We start from the raw sequence: 27,716 nt of genomic DNA, 5'->3' as shown, positions 1-27,716 counted from the left end.
CACTATTGCGTAATGCAAAACACCATATCAACAGCACTGTAAAAAAAAAAAAAAAGATTGGTGGTGGTTGGTAGATAGAGAAAGAGGCAGAGTCCTTTGCCTGCAGTCCATGCATGCTGCCATCCTGCCATATTCTCAAGTCAGCTCATTTCCCCGAAGAGCAGAATGACTCAGTCCACAGGAACTATTCACTCACTGCTCTTTTTTTTTTTTATGCTGTTTTTTTTCCACAGTTTTTAACATTTAAAGACCCCTCGTTGACCTGGTTCAGATTCCAAAGCGTTACTGAAAACACTTGATAACATCCACTGCGCTAAAGTCTCTCAATTGTCTCCGGATGGGCTCAATTCCTGTATATATATGGTTTAGTACCAGAGAAAAGGTTTGTTTCAGTTTGTTTAAGCTGGCGATTTCTTTCACCTACTGAGCCTGCTTGGGATCTTGCAAATTGAGCATAACATTCATTAGAGACTTTTATAAAATGAGTTTCACCTGAATGCTGAGATTTTCTGAACATTGAGTGTGTACTGATACGCTGTCGTGATAAGATTTAATTTTTGCACTATAATACACTTGCAGACTACAAACCTACATTAACATGAAGAAAAACATTTCAGTTCAAATAAGACATGGCACTAGAGAGCTTCTATAACCATATCTTAAAGGTGCCCTTTGGATTGTCCTTGGACACAAATTCAAATACATATTCATATTTAGCGTTTCTTACTAAAGCCAATTGTTTGTACCTGTCCTGAGTGCTTGTTCGATGACTGGACAGCTGCAGGTCCCCCTGCCTACACAATGTTCAAAGTCAGACAGCGCGCTTGGTTTAAACTTGTTTTTCATTGTTGCACAACTATTTCTATGATTTCCCCAGTACTCTGTTTCCACCTTTCTACCGGTTAGTTAGTTATTTATTTATTTATTTTGGTGTTCAGTTGCTGGTGATTATGAGTCTGGAGCATTTCTGACACAGTGCTTTTATGTGTCATGTCAGGAAATGTTTGGAATAGCTGTTCAATTCTTTTTCTCTAGTGTGGCGAAAATATGGTAATGAAAAGCATGTTTTATGTAACAGCAGGCACGTTACACGTGCAACATTTTACTAAGAACAAAACAGCTTTTTTTTAACTGAAGTAGCTTCACTTCCAGTCAGGGTGAATGTGATTAACTGAAGGTGCTCTTTATTTTACCCACTTAATGATTCATCAGGAAGAAGGTCTAGTTTTTCAATGAAGGAAAACAGAAATGTTATAAATACAAAATCAGGAATTTGCAAGGCTTAAGTTTAATGAACAATGCCTTGGCTGGCACTTCAGCAATATGTTTAGGTATTTATGTTCTCATTGAAAACTTTACCTTGTCTCCTGTAGTGGTGGTGATCACAGAGTAACTTAAGATACACTCCTACCATAATACATCCCTATGATAACGATGGTGTCGCAATACAGCGATTCAGTAGAAATTGTCATTTTCATTGTCATTTTATTATTCAGTTTTGTGTACAGGGTGGGCCATTTATATGGATACACCGTAATAAAATGGGAATGGTTGGTGATATCAAAGTCCTGTTTGTGGCACATTAGTATATGTGAGGGGGCAAACTCCTCAAGATGGGTGGTGACCATGGTGGCCATATAGAAGTCGGCCATCTTGGATACAACTTTTGTTTTTTCAATAGGAAGAGGGCCATGTGACACTTCAAACTTATTGGTAATGTCACAAGAAAAACAATGGTGTGCTTGGTTTCAACGCAACTTTATTCTTTCATGAGTTATTTACAAGTTTCTGACCACTTATAAAATGTTCAATGTGCTGCCCATTGTGTTGGATTGTCAATGCAACCCTGTCCATGGTAACAGGTCGCTGTTACCATGGACTTGTTGGTCCATGGTAACAGCGTTGGATTGCTTAGTGAGGGCGAAACTTTAGAAACTTTGATACGATGACTGCACACAATTCAATTCAAGTGTATTTATATAGCACCAAATCACAAGAGCAGTCGCACTAATTTATGACATTACCAAATTATCATCTACAGAGGAGACCAAACTTTTTTATTAGACACAATCATATTTTATTCGTTTTTATTTATTATTATTTATCTGGTGAAGCAGACAACAGCTAGCTATCGGGCTAACAAAGCTTGCATTTGTGTGAAACACCATTAGCTTGTATGCCCAGTGCATAATCCAACAGTGTCAAAGCAGAAATTAGATTTAAGAGTTAGGTTTTATATTCCTGACAGCTGAAGAAAGCGAGTGAACTGCTATCCGTGGAGGTTTGATGTGTTGAGTTGTATTGGGCTGTCACTTGCACTCACTAGTGAAGAATTGGACCATGTCAATAACTAGGTTATACTTTACTAGACACACACAACACTCACTATATTATAAACTCTTTACAAAAGGATTTCACTAGAGAAAACGAATTTGAAAATCACCTCCAAAACCGAATCCCTTAAAACAGCGGTCTGTCACTCTATTACAATAAATGTGTAGGAATGGAGCTGAATGAATCTAACCAAACTGCAGACATCCATGAGCTTGCACATGGTTTTTGTGTTTCAAAACTGCTATGAAGTCGCCAATAATGGATTTATGAATGGGTTTATATTGTTTATTTAAATATGTAAACAGATCATGACGCCTTTCTTAATCAGCAAATGAACAATACACTTGCTTTTGTATGTAATGAAAAAATGGTGCTGTGGTTATTTTCAGTGGTTTTTGTATGGTCATAATTAATATTGCAGTCATACTTCATCACAAACATTACTCATGAATGAGCCTCCCTCCTGGAGCATCTTATAGAAATTATTAAGCAATGAAAGCCATTAGCATGAACTCTGTAGGGCTCACAGTGACTACATGAGGCTGGATGCTTGGAGGCTTCTTTTTGTGGGTTCATGAACTTGGCACTGATTGTTTGTTTCTGGGACATAGCTATGGTTTCAATTTCTTATGTGATTCATAACCACAAAATGTGCAGTTGTTTTTTCTTACTCATTCTGGAGCATTTTTTGCCTCGTTACATGGCTTACTTCTGCAGAAGTGATGTTATGTTTCTACAGAATAAGTTTAAAACCTGGCACTCCAGGAAGGAAAATGTTCCTGAACAAAACTTCTCCTGACAAAGAGATCCAGCTTGGCCGCAGGCTCCACTCCAGTTCAGTCAGTCGATATGAGGAGATGACGGTAGAAATAGAGAGCGAGAGATCATGTCATGGAATTCATGGCTTTGCCTCGTAGCTATTGTCATTATTTTTCTCCCTGAGGGTGCAGAGTATTAAAGCCCACAGTGTCTTTTTGTTACACACTCCACATACCTGCTGCACTACACACTCGTATTCCTGGAACATTTTCCTGCTGTTCTGCAGCACAGATCACATGCTCGCGTATGTGTGCGGAGGTTGGGGGAAAGATGGACAGCCACTGGATGTGCGTCCTCATGCCTGAGTAAATATCTTCCAGTAATTGTCTCTACCTCACTTCAGAGATGCTTTGCCACATGTGAGCCTCATGCACCCACCCCTTAAAAGCCTCCAGTACTCTCCGCTGCTCAAGATAAGTCTTGGCACCAGAATTAGAGAGTCTGCCTGGAAGCGCTTCAGGCTGCTTCTCTCAGATAAATGCCCAGTTTACAGCCAGGATGTTTGTTCCATCACTGGTGTCATCTGTGCTGCTGACAACACAAATGGCTGTGTAGAATTTAGCGTCAGATCCTTTTTTAAAGTAAATTAGTTTCAATGTCGCAATTAAGTCATTATTAAAGAGTAGTTCAAGACGTATTTTGGGATGATCCACCTGCCACAGTTGTAGTTACACTGATATGACCTTGGGACTGACCCCACCCCCTTCCAAAAACCAGAAAAAACAGAAAAAAACAACATTGTAATAAATCATATTAACCAGAGAGTCCTAATCTAAATCATTCACAACATTCATATCTTTGTCCTTTCGGACCTTGGAACGTGGTTGGGTACTTCAAGCAATTTTGACAATAGCCAGATAAACAATTTAATAGGATGAATCTGAAAACATAATCGCCTATCCCTAATGTTTGTAGTCGAGGTGAGATATCAGCCCACGTGCGTGTATATATATATGATCAAAACGTTTGTGTGTGTTCATTGCCGTTAGATTACTTGCTACACAGTCCGACCTGAGATATCCTCAGTTCTGCAGCTCTTTGATACAGACAAGGCTATCCCTCATTACTCCCTCCTCTCCACCAACCTGGTTCTAAAGATAAGCCCGGAACAACACCTGTCCTCTGTTTCTATCACCGTTACACACACACACACACACACACATACAACTCCCTTTGTGAGGAGAGAAATTTCACAACTCTTGCAGATTATTTCCCTTTCGCAGTGCTCTTGACCTGATATCTTCATCTGCGCTGTGTTTTGTTTTGCTGGTTTCCAAAGTTTCCCAGCTGTGTATTTTTTTTTTATCTTAAACCTTTATTAATCATTCAAGGATTGATTGTCTTCAATTGCTTGTAGTTATCATCATATATGGGCCATTTTCAGTGAATGCTCTTGATCTTTTGAGATTGGCCATAGTTTGATGTTTGTTTGATTTTTCTTACTGATCTCAATAAAGTGTTCTGATTTTTTGATATCTGCTGCGGCGATAAAGGTTTATTCACCCCAACTCGGGATGAATCCTTTTACGGATATCGGGAGGTTGCCCTTTGTTGTGGTTGATCTCAGTTTTTTTCTTTTTCGTTTCATTTCGGACTATTTTGATGTTTGAAGATGGAATCTATTGATTTAGCTTTCAACTTCTTGGACTTAATTTGTCACAAGATATATTAAAGAAAACTGCTTACTGGTCATAAGATTTGTTTTTTGTTCTGTTTTTCTGTTTCCTAGCAGTTTTATCTTTTTGGATATTGAATCTGGGGGGAATGGGGACAAGAGGTTTCTGCAGGATGTGATATTCTATTAATTTGTCCTTTTGAACAGGCAGCTCTGGGTGCAACCAGATTTTCTCTGATAATGACAGCTGAGCTGGCAAACCCTAGCAGGAGGGTTTGAGCCCGAACAGTCTAAATGCTGTTGTAGCTCCGATATCTTTCTTCATTCTTAATTTCATGATGATGTTAAACTAATATTCTTTTTGTGTTCTTTAGTTGTTGTCAATAGGCAGAATCAGCCAGACCAAAGCTGCCAAACTGAAATCTACCTACAAGCTCCTCCATGATACCTTGAAGAGGTATGTTTGATAAACCAGGTTTTTTTTTTTGTGTGTTCTACTTTGGAATCACTTTTTGACTACAGTGACATTTCCTTGGGCAAAACGAGCACTTTGTCAGATCCAGTTACGCTTCACTTGTTTACCCTTTAAAATCTTCGATGTACTTTCAGAAGAGAAGAGCAGCTTTGTTTACGTTAATAGAGAATTGTAGAATGCAGGTGAGGAAGTGTGAAGAGGTTACAGACACTACAACTGCTGTATAGGCTGAAACACTTGTCAGTGAGAGAAAATCTTCAAGACATATTTCTTTTCCACTGTTATTGTATCCTGATTTGAACACTAGTTCTGATTAAATCTAGTGCTGTCCTCGTTAATCTCGTTAAAATGACGTTAACGCCATAACCTCATAACGCAGCAATGCTGCACGACGTCAACGTGTTAGCGCAGTTAGCTCGTTAACGCACGGGGTGATCCACGTTAACCCGCTAACGCTGACAGCACTAATTAAAACATTTCTACGTTTAGTTTCTTGGGACAGCTGATTATGCATGTTGAACTTTATTAGCTTAAAAGTAAATCAGTGACAAAACTAATTACGCCCCAGGATTTAACAGCTTATAGACCCACCTTTAGCAGTAATAACTTGAAGCAGTCATTTTCACAATGACTTTATCAGCCCCTTACATCGTTGTGGAGGGATTTTGGCCCACTGTTCTTCACAAAATTACTTCAGGCACTGATTTATGCATAGCTCTCTAAAGGTCCCATCACAGCACTTTAGTCATGTTGAAGTCTGGACTTTGACTGGGGCTTGAGATTTTTGACCTGTTGCCCAGGCCCAGTTTAAGCAGTTTAAGCCAAGCTTTGGCTGTCAAACGGCCAAAAGATTTTTCTCTAGAAACTTGTTTTTTTACAGAGGAGTTCATGGTCCACTCAATAACTACAAGGTGTCCAGTATTATGTACTGTAGCTGCACAAAAAGCACAAATCATCACCCTTCCACCTCCATGCTTGACAGTTGGTATGAGTTTGTGCTTTTCTCCAAATGTGGCTCTGTACGTTTTGTTCTCATCTGTCCAAAGGGCATTGTTCTCATATTCTTATGATTGTTGTTCAGATTGAGCTCTACAAACTTAAGCAATGCTGCCATGCTTGTTCAGTCTTCTTCTAATTGTGCTGTCATGAACTTTTAACAGGCCTGCTAACTGAGGCCTGAAGCTGTTCGGCTATTTTTTTCCACTGGATTCTCTTTACAAATGATTGTGTATAATAATTTCTGATCAGACCCATTAGGTTTATATAGATTTAAAGCTCACTTATTCACAAAGAGTCGGCACAGCAGGTTGCGTTTTGTGATTTGGCAGATACCCTTCTTGATGCAAACCTGAAAGGGATTTGTGTCTCCTCCTGTGATCAAACTGAGCCTATTTTGCTTATTAGGTGAATATGTAAACCACTGCACTATGGACCTAGGTTTAGAAGGATTTAAATGGATTTTGCTAGCTTAAAACAAACAGCATTAATAACTGCATTATTAACTGACAGCAGAAAACTTGGCATGTCCTCGTGGAGATTATGTGATACTGAACTGATATTTACTGTTTAATGACAAAGTAAAACCACACATTTAAATCACTCTTCCATACAACAGTGCCCAGGATTCTGAAATCCACCTTTTAGAAGAGGCAAAGAGGTGTCGGGCTGAGTTGAAGAGGTTTCAGGTGGAGTTGGAGAGGATAGAGGAGAAGAGCACCTCTGAGGAGCCAGGAAGTGAGGTCAATGAACTGAGGCAACAGCTCCTTCAGGCATGCAATGAACTAAAAGCAGCTGAGGAGAGAGAATATAAGGCACAACACCAGCTAAAGTGGTGAGTGTATATCTGTGTGTGTGTGTGTGTGTGTGTGTGTGTGTTCATTTACACACACTGTTACTACAATCAGCGAGGCTACACGTTCAATTTTCAATCAGGTATTGAATCAAACGCCAAATGAATCAAACAAAGACACAGGAAGTTACATATGCACACCTACGCAAAATAGTGACACACTAGTAGGAAGCAAGAGGGTAAAAGGAAAAACACAGAAATGAAACTGCAGTGGTGAAGAGAGAAGTGGACACACAAACTGACTGGAGGATACACACAAACACAAGCGTGCTCACATACACACTGCACACACCCGCAGTAGCACACAGTCAGGTAACTGGGGACCAAACACTGAAGTGAGCTACATGAGGCAGCATCTTTTTATTGAATTTAGAAGGTGAAAGAGTAGAAGACACAAACACACTCAAATCAAATCGGTGCTGTGTTTGTGCAGCGCTTGGCCAACAGCGCACTTCCACACTAATAGAAATAAAAACATTGCTTTAGGACTGAACGTTATTGCATTTACATCATTTCTATTGCATTCCTCAGTGTTACCGCATGGTGAAAACTTGATGTACGCAATTACTGATACAAATACCAGCCTCAAGTGGATTTGTGTTCAATCCGGATGTAAGATGTTTACTCATCTGAGCTCTGTACACTGTTAGTGTTTTTTTTTTTGTTTTTTTTATTTTACACCAGTCTGGTACTTTCTGTTCCTCGTCTCTTATCCTTTTCTTTCAGACCCATAAGTCTCTGTCCTTATCGCAACCAATTTTACTCTCACCCTGCTGGCTTCTCATGACAGGCTTTCCTCCTCACCACTCACTCAGTCCAGCTCGTGCAAAAGGTCAAACACACCCATAGAAATGGAAAATACCAGACTCGCTCGAGTATCTCCCCTTCCTCTGTACACAAACTCAACTTTTTTCAAGTGGCAAAGGGAGTTTAGAGGAACATTGCTAAGCAACATGATAACACTCTCTGGTGGTTCCCAAACATTATGAGCATTAATCCTTGAAAACAATGTTAAAAATAAATGCCAGGCAAAGACATTCAGCATGATTAAAGAGCAAGAAAGGGGCATCTGAGATGTATATGAAAATTAGCTTACTAAAAAAAATAATGAAAACCTTAAACTTACATTGAAGGATAAAAGTTGACTGATTAAAAAGTTTTCTGAAAAATCTAAAGAGTTTCTAAGTTTCAAGAAATAACTTTGTGTGGTGGAGACTGTTTATAACTGGTAGTCAGATTTATAGCAGCCTCCCAGGTCGGCTTTTGGCACTGAACCCCTCACAAATACTGTTAATTGTATTTAGAAAAAACTCAAATAAAACACAGTCAGAGGTCAGAAGAAGATGAAAAGCTTGTTGTGATTTTGCTAAAAGATCTCATTTACTCAATCCCCACACTTATTTTTCCTGCACTGCAGTGACTCCAGATCGCCCTGGCAATATAAAACCACTCACTGCACATAAACTCACCACTCCGCGGCAAAGATACGATCTGTAGGATACAGTGATTTTTAGTGCTGACACCCAGGCAGAAAGTTGTAGTCCGGACAGTAATTGAAATATTAAATGAAAACCAATTGCAGAGCATTCTCCCAGGATGCAGTCATAGGTATTATTACATTCTGACTGTGCATATTGTTTGTGACAGCGTTTGCTGGTGAACTCTGTTGCACTCCCACCGTCTCGGTTTCTCCTGCCACCCTTCTTTTCATCGCCTCCAGACTAAGATATTCTCTCCCCCCATTCTTGCCTTTTCTCCTGCTTATTCCCCTTTCCCCTCACTTGTCCACATGGCTATCAGTCTGCATATGACAAGCAGATGCTCACCATGCAAATATGCCTTTTAAAATCACTGCGTCCTTCATCTGTAGCCAAACAGATACGCAGGAATTCAGCACATTTTTTCGGTCACATTTTGCAGCCTTCCTGCATTTTTCTCTATAGTTGTTTTTGTGTATAACTTAATATCCAATATATCAGCTTGTCAGGAAGATTAATATAATTTACTTTGTGAGCTGTACAGTATGTGCTTTAGTAAGGTTTTTCATTATGACAGAGCTGACTTGAAATTATTTCATACAAAACTTTAATCAACTGCTCAAAAAAAACATCTGCCGCGGGGAGATGAAAAATGCAAAGAAATTATATTTTATATACACAGTCAAACTTTGCTGGACACAATTTATCTGTTTCTATAGGATGAAGTGTTTAGCACTGTTGGTGTATTTGCCAGTATAGAATAAAGTGTTTTATATTAATATACTAATGCAACTTATCTGGCATGCTCTTTAATAATATGTTGATTCTGCTTCATTTGCTTTTTTGAAAACTGCACATTAGTCAAGTTTTAACAATATAAATGCAGGTTTGTGTCAGTGTGTTCCTCTTTTTGTTGAATTGAGAACTGAAAACGATTATTTGTTCCTCTTGAAATTCCCGATAATTTTGTTTTCTTCTCCACATTCTCCTGTATTCTCGTGTGATCTACACTTTTCACCTACCCTCACCGGCCTGCAGTCTCTGGGAAGAGAAGCAGTATCTGGAGAAAGAGAATGAAATTCAGATGAAACCTGCTGTAAGTTCATTATTGCACCATCCAGTTCTAGTTTCAGAGGTGTGGATTACTATTCCAACAATGGTCTTGAAAGAGGATAAATATGAGTTTTACTTTAAGCCTCTATGCAGGCGTAATCCCTCCATATGAAGAGCGGGAACTGTCATTTCAAGCAGTATGAAGCTAAATCATTTTTATTCCAGTGTAGCAAAAAGGAGGGCAACAAGTGGAATGAGATTTAATCATTAATAACAAATCGACCTAACAGGCCAAATTCTTATTAATAATTTCACCATAACGTAGCATTTCCAACCCTTGGATTTTATTTTAATGATAAACAATAACAAGCAACACTTTTGGTGAAGAACATTTTATCAGATGTTGCCAAACAACCCCGAGGGTTACTCTCAAGGAGCACTACATTTATAAATTTCATCAAACTTTCTACATTTTATTGCTGGTGCTGCTAATGTCAAAAGAGTCTGAGCTTTGCAAAATTTCCTGAATAAATTCAGCGGCAGTGCTAATAACATTTGCATGTGTTTATATGCTACCGTTTTAATTGCGGAGTGCAGCACCAGATCATTACAAATTAGCCTGAACTCAAAAAGTGTTTTTAATGAGTCAAAGAGGCTCATGGGTAGTATTTAACCAACCAAACAAGTTATTAAAAAATATAATAAAACTCTAAACTCAAAGATCATCAGGGCCAAAGAAGTAATCAGTTCCACTGCCGGTGGCGTGCTTGCTGTTCAGGTAATTTGTTTTCTTAAGTGCTTTCTGTCTAACACTCACACTCTGATGGATGCATTAGAGAGCAACTTGGGGTTACTATCTTGCCCAAGGGTATCTGGCTTGCCTGGTTCCCTGGAGCCAGGGATTGAACCGCCAACCTTCCAATTTACAGATGACCTGCTCTACCTCATTGGAACCAACTAGAAGAATTTAGCAACTTAAAGAATCCAAATTTAAGGCACGTCTCAACTGGCTTCACTATTTACAATATATGCCACATACACTTGAAAAAATCAGAAACCTACTGTATTGTTATTTTTATATACACTAGATTGAGTCAGATGTTGAACCAGTATATTAGATTTAAAATAAAGTAAAGTCAGAGTAATCTAGCACTTTTAAAAAATGTTGAATTTCAATTGGTTTGTTCTGAAAAGTTTAGATTTAAAAAATCTGGAAAAACTCTGGCTTCTTGATTTTGTCAGTCTGGGTCATTAACTTGAAATACTTAAAAACGCTCACTGTGTATAATAATCATTTTTATCCTTTCACCCATCCACCAGTTTGAAAAATACGAAGTGTGAGCTTCAATTCGTTATAATGTACCTGATAATTCTGTATTATCAGTCTGTGGTTTACACGCTCTATGGGTCCTCTAGGAGCAAGAGGACAAGACAGAGGTCATGCAGGATCAATATGAGGATCTGAGGAGAGAGGTGGCACAAAGACAGCGAGAAATCAGGTATTATATGATGATGAAGTTTTAACATGCATTAACCACTATCTGTGTTCTGTGTGAGTTTGTTTTGTGTCTAACTGCAGATATTATCACTTTATTATCACGCCTTTAATGAAAATTGTTCCAGAGGTTAATGTACTTGTGTTTATACCTCACAGAAGTCTGATGGAAGATATAGAAACCCACGAAAAGCAGATATTGACAGAACAGAATGAGCTGGAAGATAAGAAGGCTCTCATTGAGCTCAAAGAGGTCTGTGCGAATGAGGGGGGAATAGCTTATAGGGTGCCATCAATAAAATAGCAAATCTGCCTTCTTACATGTGAACATCTCCATATGTATTACAAGGCTGAGAAGGCCGAGCTCATCAGAATACCTGACCAGATTTTAAAGGAGGCTGAAAGGAAACGCTCGACGAAGGAGTAAGTATATTAGTAAACTCCTCCTAATCTTTGCTGGGGAAGAGCAAGGAGAATATAGTTAGAAATTCCAGGAATGTCAATGAGACAGCTAGGGTGCTTCAGAGACACAGAAAAGAAAAGACAGCTGGAGCAACTTTCGAAAAGCCACTGCTCTAACCTGCCTCCACCCCTTCATCTGGAATTCGTACACAAACAAAATAAAAGTATCTGGATGAACCATTAAGATTCATAGTGGAAAGATTTTCTCTTTTTAATTGTTTATGCTCAGTGTAAATGTCTGTTTGGATATCAGTCCTTTTTTTTCCTACTGAAAACCATTTTTCAGTTTACATTTCTGCAGATTCTCTGGCTTTTGATCTACAGTACTACCAAATAAAGAACTGAAATGAGGGGTACTTTTTGTTGTACTACCCAAATTCTCAAAAATTTTCAGGCATCAGTCTTTTTATTGTAATTCAAGTGCAGCTGCAGGATGATTCACTTGCTGCGTCACTGCAGTTCCTTTTATGTTTCTTTTAAATTAATATTTGGCTTGCGAGTATTGCGGTGGAACTGTCTGTATAAGCTGTTTGAGCGCTGACTTGTAATTTCAAATTCACAAAGCTGAGGGGTACTGTGGGGTGTATGTAAAAGATGCATGCGCATGCTGTTATTTCATAAGATATGCACTAGAGCACACTTTTATCCTGTTCTCATACTTGCGTTCGTTCTTTATTTTTTACATTTCTTCCAATTCCTGAAACACAAATACCAGAGCTGCAATGAAGAAGATGAAAACACTAAATATGGAGATTTCAGAAATTGAGCAGCAAGTAAAAGCGGTGGATGAGCGAAACCATTCCCTCAGGATGAAGAAGGAGGACGTGATGCAAGAGCTGGAGGGTCTGAGGGTCCAAGTGGAGGCCAGTCAGAGGATTCAGAGGCAGCTGCTGAAAGAGCAGGAGATCAAGAAGGAGGAGCTGAATGAATTTATGGGAAACAGGTACTTTTTTTTTTCTTTTTTCTTTCATTTAGTCTGAGCGACTTTGACTATTCTTAGGGAATCGAACATAGTGCTTTTCAGGTAGTGCTAACAACTCACATCCCTTTAATTGACACATTTCACCAATCGTAGGACTAGGAGCACACTGCACTGGCTTGTGCCCCCCCCCCCCCCCCCCGGCTGGGTTTCTTCATGAGATAGATAATGTATGTTCAGATAGGATATTTGTCATGCGTGTCACTGTGTTTTCCCATTACCAGAGGCATCTTGGAAATGAAACTGCAGAACATCATGTGTGACAGAAAGCATCTGTATGAGAGACGGTCTCTGCAGCTCAAGGAGAAAAACAGGTACAGAGTGATATCTCACGAGTAATCTTTTCCACATGGAAATTAGTCCTTACATACTGAGAACCTTGACGGTGACCTTTTTCTGAACACAGAAATGTTAGGTTTGCATTTAGCATTTGCGTTAGCGTCTTCACGTGTTATTTTAGTAGTTTAAATCAGTCTTCTCTGCCACTGCTGGTGTCTATGTCATATATGTTCTAACATAAAAGGTCTTGAATAATCAGGCCCCATCTTATCTTAAAGACCTCATAGTTCTGTATCACCCCAATAGAGCACTTAGCTCTTAGGTTACTGGCTTACTTAAGGTATTTAAAAGTAAGGTATTCAATTTAATTTATATAGTGCAAAATCCCAACAACAGTCACCTGGAGGTGCTTTATATTTTAAGGCAAAGATCTAACAATATTAGAGAACCTGCTCTTTTAATTAACCAGCTCCTAGTTTGGATTCAGGGGACAGACACCCTCTCTACTTAAGATTGTGCTTGAAACTTTCCTTTTGGTAAAGCTTATATAGGCCTGGGCTGCTGGAGGCTTCTTCTGGAGGTGTTTCTTCTTCACTCACCTTTTGTCACTAACTACGTGTTTATACACCTCTCTGCATTTAATCATGAGGTTATTATTAACCTCTGGCTGTCCTCCAGAGCATGTCTTTTGTCCTGTCTTCCTCCCCTAATCCCCAAGCATTTGCGGCAAGTGGCAGCCCCTCTCTGAACCTGGTTCTGCCAGAGGTTTCTTCCTGTTGAAAGGGAGTTTTTCCTTCCCACTGTTACCAAGTGCTTGCTCATAGGGTGTCTTCTGATTGTTGGGGCTTTTCTCTGTATTATTAAAGGGTCTTTGACTTACAATATAAAGCGGCTTGAGATGGTTTGTCAGTTAGTCATGACTAGGGAAACCTAGTCATGCTATAAATCATTTAATGATACACTGTAAAGATTAGGGGTGCAACGATACACAAAATTCATGGTTCGGTTTGCACTGAAAAAAATATGTTGTTGGATTTACTTAATTCAATGGTGGACATTTGTTGCACACAGATGTTTTGCTTTGGCAGCAACTTAAACAATTGAGTTAAATTAACACAATTTATTCATGTTCAATAAACCTGTGCAATTTGTGTTGATAAAATGTGACTTAAACATGTTTTGATGAAGTAATTTGAGCTCTTGAAATATTTTAATCCTTCACAATTTTCTCACTTTATCCCAACACCATTCAATAACTTTTACCCAATACTACTTGGTCACTTAAATGCTACATGTTATCTTCAAATTACATTTTGCTATTATATTCTAGTATCAAATACACAATTTTCAAATGGAGGCCTTATAACAGATTGTATTGTTCTCTTCCAAGATGGTTGCTGGCATCCACCAGTAACCTTTCAAAACAAAATATCTAATTTCACTGCATTGACAGTAGGTAAAGAATTAAACTGACATTACTCCTCCACTGAATCTACATAAATCAACAGTTAAATAATGTCAGTTCTTCCGTGTTCTCTGGAATCAATCACAGCAAAGAAATTAGACTGTTTCTTTTGAAAAATGTTGGGAAAGAACAAATCAAAACATTCTATTTAAGGCCTCTGACGTCAAGATTCAGTTAAACAACAATTATAACTAAACAATTTGAGGTAATGTTAGTTTCCATTAACATTAAATTAGGTTACTGAATTGGCAAACACCTTCCTATTAACATTACCCATTTTACCCCAATAACTAAAGAAATTAGCACTTGCAGGTCAAAACCTTTATTCAAGAGATGCAAAAATAACATTGATACAGTGACTGTCAAAAATTACAGCACTGATCATACTGTGACATCTTGGTTCAAAACAGCACACTTAGAAATATTCAACGTTCTTTACTTCAACTGAATGAAACTGAAAATACCATTTCACACGACCCATATGGGATATTTAGACTGCATAACTGTTCATGCTACATCTCTTCACTAGTAAAAGAAAGAAAAAATACAAAGAGAAATTTAAAAATGCTGCCAAAATGCTGTACAGAGCAAAAGGAAAAACAAACAACAACAAGAAAAACGGCTCGTCCTCATGGCAGTTGCAGAGTATATAAAAATGAACCCTGCGATCTGTTCCTGGAATTGAGCTTCAAAAATGCAGCAGAACAAGTGTGAGATTTAAATGTCCTCTCACCTAGAGCTGATCAGCTTGCATGCATAACAGTGAGCTTTCCTTGCAGGAGCAGTTTTGTCTTAGTTGTGAGTTTTTCTTGAGAGCTGAGTTGCATCCAACTCCATTACCACCGTTTGAATCACCTCAAAAGTGTAGCAGAGTTGTGATGGGTAACTCATATTGAAGGAATAAAAAAGGTCCAAACAGCATGGCTACTGCAAAGGTCACGTTATCCAGATCTTGAAGAACTACTATACCCTCGATGATGATGCCAACGTCAGAAAAGTCATTGCCTGGTGCATCCTCTGGAGACAGATGTTCATTGTGGTTTTCTCAATCTGTGCAGTGGCCTCAGTCAAGTCCTGGTTAAACACAAAACATTTCTTTAAGATTCCTTTTTAAACTCATCTCTTTTGAATCTACCAGTTCTAATGTTAGAGTAATTTAAACCAATGCAAGCAACATAGTAAATAGCTATAGCCAAAGAGTGGCCTGCCATGCTGCCATTCATGGTCTAACAGAGTTTCTAAGACAGAGTGAAAAACATAATAATTTCAAATGCTTTACATTAGTTTTTGTTAGAAAGACACCGGCCCATCAGAAATCCAGGTTATGTCACTCAGAAGATGTTAGAATTTAGACTTTCAGCCCCACAATTTGGTTAGCTGTTGGTCTTTTTTTTTTCCAAACAAAAGCTAATGTAAATATTGGTGGGATTTTCCTTTGTTCACTAGAGTGACAAATTTAAAGTTTTTTCACACTGATGTGACCCCTAATATAAGGGGGTGGGGCCTCAAGGGGGGGCGGCCGAGTTCGCTACCAGGCCTCATGTGAACTTCAAATTATTAAAGAGGACTACTGGTCCTAACCAGTCCAATGAGGATCAAGTGGATAACTAAATGCATTTTTAAATGTTGCAAAGCCACAATCTACTCATAAAACACTCACCATGAACTCCTGCACCAAGATGTTGCAATTGTCTTTCACACAGATGCGGAGCACTTTGATGAGACTCCCTTCGAGCATTAATGTCATCCTAAAGTATTATAACAAAGAAAACAGAGATTTGTGAACTTTTCAGTAGCACAGAAGAAAATGATCCCAGACAAAAACTTAAACCAGTCAACATGCAACACCAGCATCTACAAAGAAATATCAAAAGTTCCTGTTTGACATCAACTTTATGGATATATAGTTTCCAGAACATTTATTTTTTTAAAAAGATAAATTTTTCTCAGTGGGCCAGTAAATGCATAACGAAAATTATGGCATCCTTTCGGTGGACTCAGTACTCACGGGTAATAGTTGACTGTTTCAATGGATGCAGCATAAAAATCTTTTACTGACCTAATGCAATACATATACACTTTGTAGTTAAAGAATTTTAAAGTTCTTACTGTCATCATGGCAGCTACATCCTTTAGCTTTGTGCCCTGTTCCCCCAAACACTTTCAGCAGACTGTCAGAGAGAAACTCAGCTCCGTCAGAAACCTTGACTGTAAAGGCAAGGTTGGGATGCACTGGAATGCTGCATTTCATCTAAAATGACATAAAATTATTTTGAAATAACAGCAGGCACTGTGCTTGGTTAATCAGTAATGTTTTGTTGAATAAAAACTGTGTTTCCAGATCTTATGGGATTAAAAAAATCCAAAGATGTTTGTTTCTGATTTGTAACCCAAGAACCCACAAGTTACAACCTCATTTTAGTTCAAGTGTGCATTAATGTGAGTCCAGTAATCACCTTTCTGACAATACATACAGGTTAAACCTATGGCAGATTTTGGATTTCTCAGTTGTATTAATAGGGTGGTCTATTTGAGTATGCATGCACCTAATAATTATAAAAAACCTATTATAATTAAGTTACAGAAACCTTAAGCGAAAATAGAATATACTTTCTTACCATAACACCTTGAACCCACAATCCATCAGCTGACTCCTGGTGAAATGCAGAATAGAGGTAATCTCTCAATGTGCAGCAAAAAAAAAACAAAAACAAAAGGACAGCAGGTGAGGGCAGGAAGGGTAGGGATGTAAGCTAGCATAATGCCACTGATGATATTAGCTAAAGCTGTTCAATGTCCAAAATCTCACTAACACCACGGTGCAGTAAATACACAATGTAACTGAAGAGTCAGTTGGCAAATCTATTCACACAGAAAACCAAATTATGTTGTGAGTGCCTCGTAATTAGGTTTAATGTGATATTACGGCTCTTGTGCCAAAGACAAATTCAAATGAAAAAGCGCCAATTCTTTGACAACAGATAAAACAGCAAATAAGCTAACGGCTCTTTTTTAGCATGTTACATGGCGGCACTCTAGACGTTTAACTACATTTGGCTGAAATATGGTAAACATTAATTCAAAAAATCAAGACATACCAAAAAACGTAGAGTTGGCTGCTCGACTTTACTGAGATGGATGCATTTTTTAAACCACGATCCAAAGCCCGCGAGATGAAATCACGCGTGGTTTCACGAGATTTAATGTTGCTATCTTATTGACTTACTTCACCTGAACATGATATGAACAATTTAATACACCCTTTCTGCATATCATGTAGTTTTTACACTATATAGTTACATTTATCTTTAAAACATGAGGCAATTGTGTTAAATACATGCAAGATGCTTACATAAATCCAAGAGATGGCCAGTCCCTTTTTTTCAGTGTGGTTCGATACTTTGGTGTCACGGTTCGATATTTTTTCGATACAAAAAAATGTTCATGCCTTTTTAATTTGTCATTTATTAAAATTATAAATATATATTTTAACTCAAAAGTACAGTTTTTAAATTTAATGTTGCTGAAACAAAAGTAATAAAAAAAATAATAAATATATCTCAGGGCTCTCAAAATTTCAAAATCCCTGGTAGCCCTTCGGGCAGGGACTCTTCAGTTTTTGGTAGCCCAAAATAAATGTAAGTAGCCCTAATAAAAAAGAGAGCAATTTTTTGATTGATGTTTTGTTTCCTTTACAATATTATACTTTAATGTATAATATTGTAAAGGAAACAAAACATTAATCAAAAAATTGTTGAAAAACAAATTACAACATTGTATAAAAATTACAATCATCAACTCAAATACTTGGTTCTAATTGAACAGAAATTTCTATGAACTTGTAAGAACTGTGTAGGACATGAATCAGTCTGTGTCAGATCCTGAATTTGAAATTTCCGCTGAAGTCACGGGTAAGAGACAAGTGGAACCAAGATCTAGGCCATTTGCTTTTTGAAGTTTGCAAAGACTGCTAAATTTTGCCAGTGGTAGTTCACTCTTTGCAACATAGTACGTTGTTCTAAACAGATTTTTCAGGTTTATTTTTAGTATGTTATTTGCAATTGGTGTTTGTTCTGGGAAAGATATTGCAGACTGAGCAATAATGCATTTCTTGCATTTCTCATGGCTTCTAATGGGGCCTTTCTTAAAATGACTGGTCCCAGTAACAAAGGCGCTTGTCGACTCAGAAATCGAGAGAAAACCAACAACACACCCGGCAGAACATTATGTTATTTACACGGGTACACATAAGTGGTCCGCATGTGCGCATTCGCTGTCAAAATAAAAGAGGCGCACCAGGTAAGAAGTTGCAACGCGCGATTGCGTCTATATAAAAAGCACTGTTTTTGTCCGCTAGAGTGGGATTTTCATGGCACATTCTGCACCACATCTCTGTGCGTTCATCATTTGTTTGAAGCCAGCTCACCTCCTGCAACCACTTTTCTGAGAATACGCGCTTCTTTTGTGGTTCGGACTCCTTCTGACATTTCTTTGGAGGTGGAGGAACACCAAAGTAATTGCTTAAAGGAGCTTCTTCGACATCTTTAAGAGTTTTAAACAAATGTCTGTCCTCCTCCAGAAAATCTTATGTATGCAAACAGGCGTTGCAACTTCATATCTTGTGCACGTTGTTTTTTTTTTTTTGACAGCGAATGCGCACCTGCGGACCACTTATGTGCAGCCCCGATTATATAGCTCGTCATATTGCAGCCACAGAAATTCTTTTGTCCATGAAACCATAAAGCTGCACTTTCTTTTTGCCTTATAGTCTGATTTGTCATAACTTTTCCGTTTTGTGGTAAGCTTTTCTTTGGCTGTCACTTCTTCACCCTGACCTCTCTTATTTGGCTCAGCAGAACTAAAATATAACGGTCAGCGATTCTCTGCGCGATCAACCTCTCATATGTTTAAGCTTGCTGCGGGAGATTTCACTTGTCATGTTTGCATAGTAAGCTAACGATTGATAAGACGATGTCAGAGGAATTGGTGCGCAAATTATCATCACTCACCAATCAGTACTGTCGCTCTCTATACACAGTTCACACAATTGCAAAGTGAAAGCAAAAAACAAGCGCAAATTCAAACGCGATTTGAATATGTCACATATTGACAGTGGCTCACCGATGGCAATGACATAATTGCCCAGCTACATTCCGAAAGAATGCAAAAGCATTGACATATATTTTTCCTTCCTACAATAGCCCGACGGGCAGGGCAGAGATAGATTTTGGTAGTACGACTGGAAAAATCGCTAGTCCCGGGACGTCGGGCTAGCGATTTTGCAAGCCCTGCGTTACAGCCATGGCCCTTTAAGGATGAAGCCTGATGGGAAATGTATTCGGGATGTGTGTAGCGGGACTGCCTGGTGTGTGTGTGTGTGTGTGTGTGTGTGTGTGTGTGTGTGTGTGTGTGTGTGTGTGTGTGTGTGTGTGTGTGTGTGTGTGTGTGAAGAGAGAGAGCGGAGCAGGGGAAAAGTAACGGTTAGCTACAGAAGAGACGAAAAGAAAATAAATAAAAGGAATATAATAACTCCCTTGACAGCCAGAGTTGTGTCGGCGATGCTCGCTGTGAGTAAACTGTTTCAGCCCACTGTACGCGGTGTTCGTGCCTTAGAGAAGAAATAAAGTTCGGTGAAGCAGTTTCCTACGCCTCCTTCGATCTTTTTGCTAGCGGAGTTGACCTGTATAGTAAGCTGTTGCCGGCTACGAGTCAGTTACGGAACCTTCAAGTAACTGCCAGAGGTTTCCTTACTACGGTTCGGGGCCGCGGATCTGGCGCGGTAATACCTGTATCTGATTGAGGAATCACTCATCTTTGGAAAAGAGAGTTTATTACAGAGAAATGGCTCTTTCCAAAATAAAAGCTATACTATACGCTTCTTCTGGGCTATATTCTCAGCAGCATATTGTAGCGGGTCAGGGCTGTTCGGGGTTCTGTTTGTACAGTTATGTTTTGTTTATGTTGCCATAGTGACGGGTGACGCCCTCCCGCTGCGATGGTGTGTCCTTCCGGGGTCAGAGGGCGCCTTGTGTGTTGTTGTTGTTGCTGTGCGGTTGCCGCGCTGAGCAGTTAGCTAGCGGCAGTGTTCTTCTGCAGATGTCAATAAACGACTGTGCTCCCTGGCTAGCTCACGAGAAGCAAGACCAAACGACACCTCCGTCTCCTCGTTGTCTGAGCTCGCCACATTGGTGTCAGAAATGGGATGATGGTGGCACCCCATGTTCTGACCCGAGTGACTTTTCCCCCGCCGGTCGTGACCGGCCGGTGCGCCAAAAGAAGGCACCTGGACATGTGCAGGACTTTGTGTGGGGCAATGGGGTCGTCGGGGACGACTGACCCCTTAGGTGGAGGCTGTGTAGCGGGTCAGGGCTGTTCGGGGTTCTGTTTGTACAGTTATGTTTTGTTTATGTTGCCATAGTGACGGGTGACGCCTTCTCACTGCGACGGTGTGTCCTTCCGAGGTCAGAGGGCGCTCTGTGTGTTGTTGTTGCTGTGCGGTTGCCGCGCTGAGCAGTTAGCAGTGTTCTTCTGCAGATGTCAATAAACGGCTGTGCTCCCTGGCTAGCTCACGGGAAGCAAGACCAAACGACACCTCCGTCTCCTCCTTGTCTGAGCTCGCCACAATATTAAACATATCAGGTCCCCATAAGGAGAATCATGTGCTAACGGCTGTCTAAATGACTCGGGTAAAGTTTGTAGCATGCATGCTTGTTGTTTTTGTCTGCTTCCACTTGTCTTTGCACTAGGATGATGTCGGAGTAAATGTGCAGCCATATTCGTTGTGTTCCCACTAGTGCTGTCAGCGTTAATCTCGTTGAGATGACGTTAACGCCACAACACGGCAAATCTCCGTTAACGTGCTACCCCTGCGTGGGGCTGGACGGCCAACACGTTAACGAGCTAACTGCCACTAGTTCCCACCCATGTAATTGAGCATTGCGTGGCACATCCAACATACTGTTTTACTTTACTCCATGACGCGCTTAACTTCAGGGTCATACGTCACATGAAAACCAAAATAATTCCAAACGCCAGATCTGAATGAGTGTGGGGGAGGTTCAATTTGCCATGTTGCAAGGAGAGCTTAACTTCTGTCTCGCTAGCTTGCCCTGCGCTCTTCCTTCTGACAATGCTGTCTGTGTTGAAGGCTCAGTGGATCTGCGCTCTACAGTGCAGCCTAGGCGGAGTAGTCGAACGCAGATTCACTGAGCGCTCAACACAGACAGCATCGTCAGAAGGAAAGTTGATAAAATAAATTACAAATTTTGTATTGTTCATACATATGCATACCGAACCGAAAGCACTGTATCGAACGGTTCAATACCGATACGAGTATCGTTGCACCCCTAGTAAAGATCCTTTAAGTATAAAAAATACATCATTTTGAGCAGTGGCAGGTGTAGTTTTACAGTTTTTCTGCATCAGTGTGCAAATGTTTTAAAGTCTAACAGCTGTTTAACAAGAGGTGAGTCTTTAGCTGCATTTCAAACACAGTTCAAAACCATCATATTTGACAGCAAACCATATGTAGCGCTTTATAATTAGCTAGATGTGAAACAATAGATTTTAGTGTTGGAGAGTCGGTGTCATGATAATGAAATATTTAAAAGGGGCCTGTTTTTTATCCTCAGGCAGATGCAAGCCCTGAACAGGATGGAGCACACATTGACCGCAGCCACGGAGCAGCTCGAACACATGCGGAATATCTACGAGAAGTTAAAGGCAAAGGTGATCTGTGAAATGTTGCTTTCACATGAAGACATGGTGAAGCAGTTAAAGTGTCCAGTGTGATTGCTGTGGTTCCTTTGTACATGTAACACCTGTAATTGCGACTTAAAAGCTTCACAGTACTGTATAGATTCTCTTCATCTTCTCACTGGAGTTAACAACAGATTTGGAACATTTTCCAGGCTTTGACACAGGTGTTGTATTGTCACATAAATTGTTGATTTATATTAGACCAAGCTTCCTGTCATTTTTCTGATGTGCGCATTTTTTAACGAGAAAGTGGAAGGAAGAGGAACAAGCGGCTGATTGGAAATGCATCAGCACATCTCAAAAGGACATAATGGCATGAAAGGAAATCAATATGACACATCTGGGAATTTGCACATTGAGGAAACAAGGAAACAACGCTTCTGAACATTATGATTCACTCAGTTTGCTAATCAAGAATAGCTCACATGAACAGCCGCACGTAATGAAACTGAACTGTTTGGAGGAGTCTGTGGTTTTACCACAGAAATTCATCACATTTAAATCGAACGCGATGTGATTGATGGGTTTAATATTTTCATACTGTTGTGCTCAAACTTTACCCAGCAAGAGGGCTAATAATGAATATTTATTGCTTTATGTATGCAGATGAAACTTAATTATGGTATTGCATTATCTTTTTTGAAGTACTTGAACTTACTGATGTAGTCTTCTTCTCCCTCCAAACTTTTATAAAATATGCGGCTGCGGAGATCAAACTGCTAAAAACGAGACGCTGTTATAAGATCAAATAATCTAACACTGTTGTGTTTGTTTTTTAGTAAGCCTTTTTGTGGGATTGAATATTCACTGCCCGGATTAGATATTGGGTGTAGGAAGATTAGGACTCAATCCTCATGGTGTTTTTTTTTTCTTTACACTGTGGTCTGAAGAACATTGCATTTGAACCCAATTCAAAGGATACTTGCCAATTTATACTGAAAGAAAACTCTCATTTTCTGAATTTTCAGTTAGATGCTGTCCCCAAAACAGAAGCCAGCTTTCAGCAAAGGATGGAACTTCAGAAAGAGGTTGATGCTCTCAAAGTCAGCTTTGAAAAGCAGGTGGGCATGTAAGGGCCAACCATCGATCCGTTTTCTTCTGCTCATTGAATTCAGGGTTGCAGTTTGAGCTGGAGTAGGGCGAGAGGCTGCGTATACCCTGGATACGTCTCCAGCCTATCAAAAGATATGCTTTAAATACCACATAGACTTTATTAATCTGACACTGGGGAAATTCACATTATAGCAAGAATAAGTGTGAGCAAGAAAAAGCAAATTGGAGATATCTTGATGCATTCTCAATGCGTTTTGTGGGAGAAAGGTTTCGTCACTCATCCAAGTGACTTCTTCAGTCTCAGCTGACTGCAGGTTTCCCCAAATCTTATAAACAGCACATTTGCATAATGACTGAAACCAGCCCACTGAAACGTTTCTCCCACAAAACGCTACGTCCAGATGAACAGAATCAACTTTTGGAGAATTGGAGATATATTAGAAAAAGGAAAAAGTAGAACAATAAATAATAAATAGTGTTTAAATACAGAAAAAACAGACAAAAAAACTACACGAGTAATTTCTGCTATTCACAAATGGTTGCTACAGTATGAACAATCAAAGAAATGTTCATATTTACTCTGGGAGTGATAATATTAATTATAATATGCTATAATATTAGTTAGTTTTAATAAACATCTCAGGCTTTTTCCACTTTCTGGGTCTTGCACTTTTACTATTAAAGTTCTCACTAAGTCGTTTTTCATGTCTTTGTATCTTAATTTCAAGAAATGAGGGACAAAATGAGATTTCTGTTTACATATTTTGTTCATGACACACAATAAGAGAAAATTGATTCCAGTGATCGCCCCGGGGATCCATAATATCATTCGGTTTTTAATGTTTTTAAGGTGTTTTTAAACTGTAAAGGGCTCCTAAATTGTTCCCAAACAGCTATTGGCGGCTGAAGAGGAAAGCGAGAGAAAGCAGCAGTATCGGGTCATTCAGGAGCTGCTCAGTGACTCAAACCGCCTCAGAGAGGAGGTCCATAACCTGAGATGTTTAACGCAAATCAAAGCAGAGGAGAGAGGCCAGAAGCACCGTGAACTGCTCAGGGTCGAGGTGAAGTTTAAACCCACAGACATGCACACCGATTTATTTACATTTTATGTCATCATTAGTGCATTTTAGTGCATAATATAATCATTTATGCAGACACAGAGCAGTTCAACTAGACTTGTGTGAGAATCAGTGGGTTTGTATTTTAGATACTTTGGGATGTTAGCATGACAGTCGAGAAACCAGCGAGCAAGAGCGCATCTGTCTTCTACATTAATAATATTGGGGATATTGGGATTGAGGAAAAAACATTTTATAAATTATTATGTTTTTTTTTTTTAATTAATAAAAGATTCACCGACTCTTTCTTAATTAGTACATAAGAAAATCCTGGATCAACAGCAACCAGCTCGAAAATAAATGAGAAATTCTTAAAAATAAAAATTGCAAAGAAAACAAAGACTGTTAGATCAGTCATTTGAATTTTTGTTTATCCTTCATTTACTTACAGTTTAAAAATGGAAGCTATTTTAAAGGCACAAGGGAAGTTTGATATCTGGAACAAACACACACACATGCATACACACAGCTGATGATGATGCTGTTCCATGTTAAATCTTCCAACAGCAACTGAACGAGCGCATCCAGCACGAGCTCAAAGAAAAAGACCTGATCATCATGGACCATAACAAGCTCAACACTATGCTACAGCGCAGGTGCACCTGTTTTTTTTTTTTTAAAGATGTTATAGTGTTGTTAATTATGTTGTTAATTTCAGAAATAAACTGTATAACAACAGTTTATTTCTTTAATAAACTGTTGTTACTGTCTCTGTCTGGCTCTCTCTCTGAAATAAAAGCATTTTATTACATTTTTATTTCCTGATGCAAAATCCTTGATGTGTGTACCTCATTTTGCTCTATCCATCCATCTTTTCATCCGTAATTGGATGAAGTAGCATGAATTTAAATATCAGAACTTTTGCAGTGACTGCCTGAAGTCTAGAATTCATGGACATCACCAGATGTGGTTTCCTCCCTCGAGATACTATGCTAGGACTTTACTGCAGCCATCTTTAGTTGCTGCTTGTTTGTGGGCCTCTCTCTGTTTTATCTTCAGTAGCTGAAAAACAAGCTCTATTCGAGTTTTCTGTATGCTTTGAGTTCTTACCTATTTCTAGCTTTGTGTTTCTCCAAAAGGATCACAATGCTAGATAACATTACAACTCAGCAGAGGAAGACTCTGTTAATGTTCATGTCCTCTCACATATTCACGAGCCACAAGGGTTTTGGATAAATTTGACATTTTAAGTGCCATTTACTTCCATTTAACTAAAGCAAATATCCGTCTCCAAAAGCACAAAACTCACACCAAGTATGTAGATTTTGGTTTTCAGTGAAATATTCCTTTAATATAACCATTTTTCACGACTGATAATTGATTCCATGTTATATGTTTGGCTCCTCTGAGCTGCAAAATATCTGCAGCCACAATTAATTCAGACATCTGTGCATGTTGTCTTGGTAGAAAACCATTTCTTTCTAATTGGTCATACTTCAGTGTTCAGACACAGACTAATGCATAAAGCACCACCCAGTATAAAAGCAGATTTTTAAACAATGCATTCATTAAGGTCAAAGCAGCAGAGTTCAGTTTGAAGTGGTTGCACTTGACATGGAATCAGACAGTGTATCTCCTCTCTGTTCTCACATTTAGCCGTCGTTCGTCACAGCACACACGTCTTAGATGCATTTTAAACCCCGTGAGACTTTGGTTCTTTCATAATTTTGTGATCCACTGATCACTTGTAATGAATATGAGTCACTGATATTAAGATTACTCTGTAAGGAGTATAGCATCTGTTGATGACAAAATTTCTGTCCATAGTTTATTTAGCAAGTGCACATAGACCTAAAAGTCTAAGAAGTATAAATACAAAGCATTAGTGTAACGTGTAAAGAAGTTGTTCTGGATTGGGAGTTTGTGTTGTAGATAAATAATGTGTTCATTACTAATCTGTGTTTTGTTACCTCGTCAGAATATTACAGTACTCTAAGCTGTCCGATATGGTTATGGAAGAGAAGAAAAAGTATGTCAAGCTGAAACAGATGGCCTCACAGACGATCACAGAATTGACGGAGCAGATTAAGGTCCTGGAAAATGAATCGGAAATCCAGCGAACCATTGCCATCAACAAGGACAGGTGTGTTTAGGATATGTGGTCATAACCAAATACTATAATAGCAGTTAAAATGTCAAGCTGTGTGCAACGAGTTATGTTTTATTGAGTTTCTGTGTGTAATTATTATCTTTTTCCCTTTATATACGCCTATTTCAGAGGACTCTCAAAGGCTCGTATGAAGATCTCTAATACTTCGAAAACAAGGGACAAGCTACGCAATGACATTTCCAAGGTTCACAGACACACACACACCCTTTGCAGTATGGCAGTATCACAATTTAGACAGTTTAAACAAACATTAAATGAGCTGCGAGACATCCAAAGTTGTGTACAGACACAAATAAGACAGGGGTGAACTCATTGGTAGCATTTTATAGTAAAACGTGTGGGGTTTTTTTTGTTTATCACTGTTGTTAGAATGATCTTACCTGAAGTGCTTTATTACTGTGCCATATATTAATCTCATATTAATCAAACTGCCATATAATCATATAGTGTAGTGTTAAGTGGACACAGCCCTGAATAATAAAGGCATTAGAATAGGTGTCCTTCAGTCGTAGACTCTCACCCATGTTTGCCTGTAGAGCAGTAGATAGTAGTGGAAACTTGTAGTGGAAACTTACTGAAATGCTGTTGTTTAGACTAGAAAAGGTTCCTGGTAATAAAACTGTCAGGTGCCCGTCACCATTTTGAGATCCATGGCAACGTGTCTTGCAGGACGCATCTCCCTTCTAGAAGTATTGTGAAAGTGAAATAAAGTGTTAAATGGTCTAGGGAGCAGTGTTTTGTCTTCCATCGGCTGCCTCTGAGGAATCAAAAAAACTCGGTGAAGGGTTACGGACAGTACCTAGCTCAGGGGTAGGTCAGGGTAGCCGTTCAGCGGATTCGAACCCCAACCTTCCGATCATGGGGCGACCACTCTACCTACTGAGCTATCCCTGCCCACAAAAAACGTGAAAAGATTCCTGACTTTGATTACCCAAATGACATTTTAAGAAGGTTCCTCTCCTGGATGTTATACTTGTACCATCTTTGCTGTTGAAGAATTCTCCCACAGATTTAGATTCAGGATTCTTTCAGTGCTAGGCAAGGCAAGGCAAGTTTTTTTGTATAGTACAATTCAACAACAAGGTGATTCAAAGTGCTTTACAGAGACATTAGAAACAAAAACAAATAAAAAGCATGATTTAAAATTGATTAAAACAAACAAACTAATTAACAAACAAACAAAACAGTATATAAAATCAGAAATAGATAAAATCAGAAATAGATAAAATCAGTAGTTAAAATGTTAGTTTTGAAATTTAAGCTTAAAAGTGTGGATTTGGTGCTTTATTTAAATGCAGCTGAGAACAGGTGAGTCTTCAACCTGGATTTAAATAAACTGAGTGTTTCAGCTGATCTGAGGCTTTCTGGGAGTTT

At 39.0% G+C, this 27,716-nt stretch overlaps 1 protein-coding gene across 2 annotated transcripts in view; it reads left to right on the top strand.

The window, feature by feature from the left end:
* ccdc146 (coiled-coil domain containing 146) overlaps nt 1-27,716 on the top strand; it is a 63,583-nt gene that overhangs the window by 13,331 nt on the left and 22,536 nt on the right. For both annotated transcript variants that reach the window (XM_026146909.1, XM_026146911.1), the window contains exons 3-16: nt 5,143-5,225; nt 6,859-7,074; nt 9,609-9,666; nt 11,040-11,122; nt 11,278-11,371; nt 11,468-11,541; nt 12,296-12,523; nt 12,784-12,873; nt 21,935-22,031; nt 23,030-23,122; nt 24,008-24,175; nt 24,740-24,828; nt 26,151-26,315; nt 26,451-26,526. In XM_026146909.1, coding sequence (XP_026002694.1) covers nt 5,143-5,225; nt 6,859-7,074; nt 9,609-9,666; nt 11,040-11,122; nt 11,278-11,371; nt 11,468-11,541; nt 12,296-12,523; nt 12,784-12,873; nt 21,935-22,031; nt 23,030-23,122; nt 24,008-24,175; nt 24,740-24,828; nt 26,151-26,315; nt 26,451-26,526 — 1,614 coding nt within the window. The remainder of the gene's footprint in view (nt 1-5,142; nt 5,226-6,858; nt 7,075-9,608; nt 9,667-11,039; nt 11,123-11,277; nt 11,372-11,467; nt 11,542-12,295; nt 12,524-12,783; nt 12,874-21,934; nt 22,032-23,029; nt 23,123-24,007; nt 24,176-24,739; nt 24,829-26,150; nt 26,316-26,450; nt 26,527-27,716) is intronic.

This window comes from Astatotilapia calliptera, chromosome 17 (assembly GCF_900246225.1).
Source record: "Astatotilapia calliptera chromosome 17, fAstCal1.2, whole genome shotgun sequence".
Taxonomy (NCBI): Eukaryota; Metazoa; Chordata; class Actinopteri; order Cichliformes; family Cichlidae; genus Astatotilapia; species Astatotilapia calliptera.
This window is presented reverse-complemented; position numbering and strand designations above follow the sequence as displayed.